We start from the raw sequence: 9428 nt of genomic DNA, 5'->3' as shown, positions 1-9428 counted from the left end.
CATCTTATGTTATATAGGCTAATGAATTATATAATATAATATAATATAATATAATATAATATAATATAATATAATATAATAATATAATATAATATAATATAATATAATATAATATAATATAATATATAATGTAATAATGTAATATAATATAATGTTCTTGCTTTTAGCTATCACCACGGCGGACTCCTTTAAGTGCAAGCAGTATTACTTCAATAAATTCATTGACCTGAAGAAGTACTAAAGCAGAAGTTTTTCTTCTCAGTTCTCCAAAGTAGTGGTATAGGGGCTTTCCTCATTCATATTCATTATATGGAAAAAAAGCGACCAATGCCGTCAACATTGCGCTTTATTGCCACATTAATACCTTATTGTATCTGTTAAAGTATCCTTCTAATTAGGCTACTATAATTCACAGATTCTGCTGAGCAGAGTTAGCCTACCTAAATAAATTTACATATGACAATGTCACAATAAATGTCATAATTAGGCAAGGCGAAACTGTTGTAGGCCTACATTTATTTTGTTACATAAAATAATTTTTGGGAGATTTAATTTTTTAATTTTTTATTTTTTTTAGATGCGTGAGTGTGACTGATTTTGTGTACTTTCGGTTTTTGGTATTTTGGAAAGATGTGTTGTTTGATTTCATTGATCTAGATAAAAAAATAAAAATAAATACTGAAAAAACTGAAAAAAGGGTCTTATCTTATAAATCTGTCACTTCTACATAAGTGCAAATTCTGCGATCATACGCAACATTTTAAGGCATATCTCAACAATATTTTGAAACTCAGCTATATTTTGAAAATGTAATAATATTGTTATTCAAAACTATTTAGACGTTTCTTTATCGTTCTAATGCTGTGTTGTTTTGTTCTTTTTATTGTTTTATTTAGCGAAATCCTCGTGTGTTTTATGTTTAGAAATGAAACATTCCTTTACAGACAACATCAAACATTTTAAAAGGCCTGTGAGGGAACTAAAGGAGGCATGTAGAAACTTCCACTTGTGATTGGCTGTTCAGCAGTCACTCATGAGGCCCCTTAACCAATCACAGCTGCGCTAATGTGCGGTGGGCGGTACCAACATGGCGGCTCTCTGAGTTTGCGAAGAGAAATTGAGGTGTAAATAAACTCTTCGTGCACATTTTGCACAATTTATCAGCTTAATTCGCCACATTAATTTATGAGCGAGTACTCTGAAGCCAAAAGATGTCAGGTGAAGGCAACAAAAAACAGTTCTGGAAGAGAAACACAGCCAAGGTTCCTGGGAAGTGAGTGACGTGTTCATGCTAATGTCTATGTGTTAGCCTTGTGTGTGTGTATTTATATGTGTTTAATTATAGATGCAATTAATTGAACAATATCTTTCAACTCCAGATCTCACCGGAGGAGCTTCAAATATTCAGAATAGCACGTGTCACTCAAATCTGATCATGTTTAGGCTGTTTTTAACTGTCTTTTAATGTGATGTGTGCTAGCTGTCAGTGATGTACTGTTATGTATTAAGTTTATATCATCATGATTATATTTTTCTAACACTGATATGTGCTCTTTGACTAATGTGTATGTGGTGATAATATCTGTTATATTGATCAAAGCTCTGTGTTAATAGTTTAGTTCATAAAGTCATGTGTTAGCCTGTTAGCTATGTGCTGCTGGGCCCCTCTTTTGACAACTCTTACAGACAAGTACAGATTGCTACAATAATGGTATCACTACATTAGTTGTAGTATTTTGATATATACCATGATACTGGATGGTTATTGTATTCACATAACATGCTTTTTACATGGCATGATACTTAAGATAATACCATATAGTACTATGGTGCGTTTTAAGTAGTGATGGCAACATAAGCAACTTTATAAAACTTCATAATTAAAGTAGTGTATATATAATGTGGATACACACGTGACAAAATATATCTAATGACTCTTTAAAATGACGTATAGTTTTGCTTCATTACTTCCTGATTTGTCAAGTCACCTTTATCTATAGCGCTTTTAACAACACATATTTTAACATCACAGAAAGCTGCTTTACAGTATCAAATAGGAAAATAGTGTGTCAATAATGCAAAATGACAATCGTAAACACTCAATTTTCAGTTAAAGGTAGTTCATCATTGAATTCAGTTATGTCATCGTCCAGCTCAGTTCAGTTTAAATAGTATCTGTGCAATCAAGTCGACTTGTCAAACCAGTTTCATATAATCTAAATAATGATGGGAAGTTAAAAATAAAGATTTTCCCTATAAACATCCATCTTATCACTTATTCTTTTTCACAGTATCCAGCATGTTTATGGAGCCCAGCATCCCCCATTTGACCCTTTGCTACATGCCAAGTAAGTGCCCTCTTGTTTTTCTTTTTTTTGCTGAAAAGTTCATATGTGACCTTGGACCACAAAACCAGTCATAAGGTTCATTTTTTTTTTAAATTGAGATTTATACATCATCTGAAAGCTGAATAAATAATTTCCATTGATGTATGGTTTGTTAGGATACAACTATTTGAAAATCAGGAATCTGAGGGTGCAAAAAAATCAAAATATTGAGAAAATCACCTTTAAAGTTGTTCAAATGAAGTCATTAGCAATACCTCCGTGACGTTGACCCCCACCCAACGCAACGTTGGCAAAATAGTCTCAATCGTTTGTGCTGTAAAAATTGTAGTTTGTGCTGCTTTGGTTTATTAGATATTAAAATAATATTTATAGGTCATTCTGTGGTCACTCCGCCCCCCCACATACTCCAAATTCATCCCAAATAGACTCGTTTATTTATGCTTCGTTTGTGCAGGTAAAGTTTTTGTTTGTGCTGCTTCGGTTCAAATTCACCCAAAACAGGCTCAATCGTTTGTGCCAGCACAAGTTTCAAAGTTTCATTTGTGCTGCTTCGGTTTTTTAGATAAGCTATTAAAATTTTATTTAGTGATCATTCTGAGGTCACTCAGCCTCCCACATGCTCCAAGTTTACCCCAAACAGTCTTCTTTGTTTGTGCTTCGTTTGTGCTGGTTTGTGCCCGTAAAAAAAATTGTTTGTGTTGCTTCGGTTTTTTAGATTTTTTTAGATAATTTGTGCTGGTTTGTACCAATAGTATTTTTGTTTTTTACTGTCTTTTTTTCAAAAAATTGAGGAAACCCGTTGCCTTAAAATTAAGTAAATAATTATTTACTTAATAATTTTAAAGCAACGGGTTTCCTCAATTTTTTTTAAGTTAAGTCAACTTATCACTTTTTACAGTGTACACACAAAATGCTGCCTGAAAAAGTAAAATATAGATTTGTTTTTAGATTTGTTTGACTTTTTGCACCTTTAATAACCATTTGAAAAATGCACAAACTAATATAGAACATTTTTGATTTTAACAAGTTTTCTTTGGCCAAATTAGAAGTAGGCTTATACTTCTCTGGCACGTTCTGTTTAGAACTATATCTCTGTCTCTGTGCTAGATCACTGATGGGAAGCTGGGCAATTTATAGTGAATATGACCAAAATTATTTGTTATTTTTTTATATTAATAATAAAATCGCTATATAGGCACATTTCAAGTGTTTGAGGAGTGTGGGAGTATTATCGTGCTTACTGTATGATATGGAGGCTCCCGCGCAATCCCTTGCATTTTAAAAAATACATTTTTTGGATGTGCTTTCTGTCATCTCATGCAGTCTCCGTGAATGGAGTGCGTCACAACAATGAACCGGCTCACAGACAAGAAATAAATCTATAGAAATCTTGAAATGTCTACTATTAAACAAACCAATTCAAATAAAAAACAAATCTTCTCTAATTATGTGGTCCATATGGAAAGGTGCATTTCTCTATTAGGCTCATTAGCCTACTGTGGAGATGGCCATCAGCGTCGGCATTTGGCAACTTCATCTTTGCAGCCTACTCTGACTGAGAAAGCACACGTTTAGTAATATATAATTACAAAGTCTTCTTTTTCCCTACTCATTCAATCAATACTTTTGCCAGTGTTTTGCAGCAAGCTTTATGCGCGCGCTTGAGCGTTGAATAGGCTACGCCTAAATGCCTATATATTAAGGATGGTTTAGTAGATATTAATCAATTTAATATAAACATGTGACTAGTTGACTAGGAAGAAATCTTTAAAAAGGACAGTAGCAAAAACGAAAATATTACCAGCACAAACAAAGCACAACTAAACAAGATTATTTGGGGTAAATTTGGAGCATGACCTCAGAATGATCAGTAAAAATATCTAAAAAACCAAAGCAGCACAAACTAAAAAAAAATTACGGCACAAAAAAGCACAAACAAGACTATTTGGGGTAAATTTGGAGCGTGTGGAGGGCTAAGAGTCCTCAGAAAATGACCATTAAATATTATTTTAATATCTAAAAAACCAAACGATTGAGACTATTTTGCCGACATTTTGCGTTGGGTGGGGGGCCAACTTCATGGGGTGCTTAGCAATGCATATTACTAATGAAAAATTAGCTTTTGATATATTTACAGTAGGAAATTTACAAAATATCCTCATGGAACATGATCTTTACTTAATATTCTAATGATTTTTGGCATAAAGGAAAAATCGATAATTTTGACCCATACAATGTTTAGTTGGCTTTTTCTACAAATATACCTGTGCTACTTAAGACTGGTTTTGTGGTCCAGGGTCACATATTCAAAGATAAAAGGATCTGTTTTCTTTTTTGTGCTTTTGCTTTCATTTTTTTAAGTCAGTTTTGTTTGCAGCCCATTTTACTTTCTTATTTCAGCGTGATAAAGAAAATTCAACAACAGCAGACGTAAATGTATAAAAATGTGTGTTTACATATGGTTGATGCTGTTGCAGTTTCTATTTCACTTTAAAGTATATGAAATTAGGAACGTAAAATGGGTTTACATGCATGTTTAATAAAAAAATAATAAAAAAGGTAGAGCATTAAATGGCTTTTTTTGAGGGGAATTGATTGGATCTTGAGAAGATAAATGAAACGTTAAAAATAATGTCATTTCAGAGGAAGGATTTATTTCAGTTTAATTCAAGATAGCAATTCCCTTTTTCTAGAACTTGCATATATTAATCATTCCCAATAAAACAAAAATGTGATTTTTAGAATATGAATAGAGTTCATTTTGATGTTAAAATTTGCATATCATATAGTGAAAATGTAGTGATCATACTTGTTGCTATTTTCTTTGTGACAGCCACAGATGTTACTACAATGAATCAGCAAACTCTGCTCATTGAAGTGCCACGTGAAACAGCATGCCTGAACTAGACCAAAAGCAGCCACCTTTGTAGATTTTGGAATGAGATACTTAGGAGGCATCCTGTTAGAGGAAATCAGATTTTTAAGTTAGCTGGCTATAGTGAGAATACAACAGCAAACTGAGTAGAACACAAGAAGCGTTGTATCTCATTTCCTTTAAAATTTACCCCAACCTCTAATGAAAGTTAAAAATATGCACAGTGCTTTCCTCTTTATTTTGTGAATCAATTTAATCAGAATTTGATCACTCAAAAAATAGTTTTGAATTTATCTTACATGGTGCTGCTGATAGCAGTTTGTGATGACAAAGTGACCAGAAATCATTTGATTTTAAAGGGGTCATATGATGCTATTTTAAAGATCATTATTTTGTGTATTTGGTGTAACAGAATATGTTGACATGCTTTAATGTTCAAAAAACACATTATTTTTCAAATACTGTACATTATTGTAGGTCCTCTATGACCCGCCTCTCTCAAATGCGTTATTTTCTACAAAGCCCCTCCTTCCGACAAGCATGTAACGCCCCTTTCCATAATTGCGAGCTTCAGCTTTCAAAATAAATGTAAAGACAGTTAATAATGTCCTTAGTTTTACCATCAGTTCAAGCCCGAGAGGGAAACAGAGTCGCCTGACAGACACAGTAATGAAGCTCTTATGTGTTTGTGCACAAGCCGCGATTAAGAAAGAGAGACTCCTGTCTCTCTCTCACACACACACGCGCATACACACACACACAACTAGAGGTCGACCGATAGTGGATTTTACCGATACTGATAGCTAGGTTGGACCACACTGGCCGATACCGATTAATCAACTGATAGTTTTCTAAATGGATACTGAAAGAAAGCTAGTGCTTTACTATTAGAAAAAAAAAAAAAAAGCCATTAACAGTACTGAACCATACTTTGTAAATGAATAAAAATATTAATATTATTTACTATATTGATCATTAAAGTTATTTCATAGTTTGCTAATGTTAAAAGAAGAAACTTTAAAATTTAAAAATGTAGCCTATTAGTAGTTAATAGTGAATGTTGAAATGGACACACTCTAACAAGGAACAATACTTCTACAGTTTTCATTAATGCTACCAATGGACTCTTATTGTTAAGTGTTACCATTTAATTTCAACAATCATGCTTAAAGATGGCCATTTTTAAATATCTACACAAGGCCATAGCATTAAAATTACATACATATGGATATTGTATTTGTATTCACACACTTTATTTGCTTCTATTTTTTAACACTTGATAATTATCTAATCAAAAAAAGTTAGTCACACACCGGGAAAAAGCGCAGCGCTGCGTCTAGGAGAACTCAGAGGTATCACACACACACCAGACGCTTTGCGTTCAAATCAAGTGGTGAAAACAATTTATTTAATCACCAAACGGACATAAGTTTGCTTCAAGAATGAACAATGTGGCATAAATGAGTTTGAAGTTCGGTGTTTAAAAAAACAGAGCAAGCAGAAAGAGAAATCGCGATCTATTACAGCTCTCTATATGAAGCATACAGACTTTATTAGAGCCACAGAAAGACAAACGTTTTGCTGAAAAATGCACAATGCATAATTTATAGCCTAGGGTGAAGTCATTATGTATATTCACAATGATTTGGGACAAATATAATGTAATTTAATAGAAAACTATGTGAATGGCGCTCTGTTCTGCGCCAGGATTTTCTGTCGGCTGTATTTAAATGCGAGTCTGGAGTTTCCCGCTCTGTGCAGCGCGCAGTGTCACGTGTCAAAATAAACAACACGTGCTGTCAGTGATTTCCGCCTCTAGAGGCTGCTCTTACACTGTATAATGACAGCAGACCATTCTCAGCCACTCCAGCAACGGTTGCAAACCGGAAAACTATCGGCATAACCGATGAATCAGTCGACCTCTACACACAACGCGATACTCTACATGGCGCAAAACTCTGCATTTGAACAGTCAATAGCAAATACTTAAACTATTAACAAAACATACTTACAGTCGCTGATTCAGAAGCGCCAGATTGTCAGAGCAAAGTCTGAATTGACCCTTTTATTTTTTTAGAAATATCCTTTGTGCACAGCCAGCCTTGTACTCTACTAGGTTCACGAAACTGTCGTCCATAAAATGCGTTGCACAAATTGAAACATTTGGGTTGTGCTATTCTGTTGTAAATAATCATAATGATTCCTAATTGCATCTACTTTCGGAAGGCCAAATAAAGTGCTTTTGCTTTCGCACAGAAACGCACAGCATCTCCCTGACATGGCTGCATCAACACTACTGCGGTTACTGAAACCACGCCTTCTTTCTTTGCGTTAACATTTGGGCAGCATTATGCAAATATTTCCACATTGTGACGTAGACATGTGGGAGCGTGTTTGAATGAGGTGTTTTAGCCAGTCAGAGAAGACAGAATTTTCCTGTTCTTTATGATTTGACCACATCTAGGGACATTATTAAAGTTATATGTAGAACACTGGCATTCTGTATGAGTTTGATTCATATATAAACAAAAGTCAAAATTTTCTGTTGCAGTCTGATGAAAGCAGGAAACAAGCCTCCGTCTACCACAACGCCAGGAAAACCAAAGAAAGCCACCACCTTCCAAGAGTTCGAGAGCATCACCAGTGATGCCTGGGATGTGGGAGATGATGATGATGAACTTCTTGCTATGGCAGCCCAAAATCTCAACATTGAGGTCGTCATGGAGACAGCCAATAAGGTAATAGAAAACCACAGCAAGCTGCAGGAAAGAAGACAGCAGCAGATGGACAAGATGACTGAGCCTGACGAAAAAGATGGACAGGAAGCGCACGAGGAAGAGGAGGAAGAGCCAGATGAAGAGGACGAGAGAGAGGAAGGAGCAGAGACGACAACAGATCTGTCGTTCAGTTCAGAGGCTTTTCCACTCAGTGACAACAGACTGGTGAAGTCACACAGTGAAGCTCCTGTCGGCTCACCTAAAGGTCAGTCATACTCAGTACAACTGCATTTCCTGTCTCTGTTTTACGGTGGCCGAGAGAGCTCAAATAGAGTGCAAATAGAAAAAAACACCTGCAAATTAAGAAAACAACTTAATCAATTTTACAACACACGCGCTGCAAATGCTCACAACACAAACAAATAAAGAAACGCACTGCAAATACTCACAGCACAACCAAACAAAGAAACGCGCTGCAAATACAATTCTTTATTTGGTTGTGTTGTGAGCATTTGCAACACCTGCTGTCAAATTGATGAAGATGTTTGGGAGACATAACAAATGAATTGGGAAAGAAATTATATTTCAATATTCTATGAAATTTTATATATTATAAAAATTGTCAATTATTACACTTCTTTTTTCATTACACTTTGCCCCAAAAACACATTAATATGCAAATTAGATTTAGTTTATATATTGTATATAATGAGAAAACACATTATGGCCATTTTACACACATTTTGCAGAAAGAAAAATGTTATATTGAATCATTATGTTATAACATAGTTGAGAATCAGCTTTATACAAAGTTTGGTAAAAAAAAAAAAATAAATCTTGAAAACTAAAAATGTATTGGTGATTTTAAAAAATCAATTGTTTTTGCCTATGCATGGTCATTCATGTATTTTTTTTTTTTTTTTTTTTTTAAGAATTTGAGTCCCGATGTCCTCTACCAAGGACATAGCATATCTTATGAATGGGGAAAAAAAAACAAAAAAAAAAAAAACAACAAAACAAAACAAACAAACAAAAAAAATATATTATTAATTTATTTATTTTTTTACATTATTTTTAATGCTCTAAACCAGAGGTCCCCAACCACCGGGTCGCGACCCACTACCGGGCCGTGGAAGAATTCCTACCGGGTCGCGAGAAAGTTCTGGGGAAAATGTGTATATATATATGACGCTCTGTTATTTATTGTGCGTAAATGATTTTTCTAATTACTCTTTATTTTCGTTGTATGCGATTCATATACAGTAGCAATTTGGCGATGGTTAAATTAGTAAATAAAAGATTGCTCTGATCTGTCATAGGGCTTAAACGGATCGCAGTTGATCCGTGATATACGGACCAGGTCCAGATCCCACCGTTCGGCATGTGATTCGCAGATTAATTTGCCAATTTACACGTTCAATCTATTTAAAACCATAAGAAGAAACGAAACAGAACTCAATTCGTTACTTGCGCGCTGTACTCGCACAC

At 34.5% G+C, this 9428-nt stretch overlaps 1 protein-coding gene across 3 annotated transcripts in view; it reads left to right on the top strand.

Annotated features, from left to right (window-relative positions):
* Nucleotides 1–1005: 1005 nt before the first annotated feature.
* tbc1d22a (TBC1 domain family, member 22a) overlaps nt 1006–9428 on the top strand; it is a 157344-nt gene continuing 148921 nt past the window's right edge. For all 3 annotated transcript variants that reach the window (XM_058772414.1, XM_058772412.1, XM_058772413.1), the window contains exons 1-3: nt 1006–1273; nt 2292–2348; nt 7775–8205. In XM_058772414.1, coding sequence (XP_058628397.1) covers nt 1212–1273; nt 2292–2348; nt 7775–8205 — 550 coding nt within the window. In that variant the 5' untranslated portion in view covers nt 1006–1211. The remainder of the gene's footprint in view (nt 1274–2291; nt 2349–7774; nt 8206–9428) is intronic.

The sequence above is a fragment of the Onychostoma macrolepis genome, chromosome 04 (assembly GCF_012432095.1).
Source record: "Onychostoma macrolepis isolate SWU-2019 chromosome 04, ASM1243209v1, whole genome shotgun sequence".
In the NCBI taxonomy this organism is placed as follows: Eukaryota; Metazoa; Chordata; class Actinopteri; order Cypriniformes; family Cyprinidae; genus Onychostoma; species Onychostoma macrolepis.
Note: the sequence above shows the minus strand (reverse complement) of the source record. Positions and strands in the feature narration are given on the sequence as shown.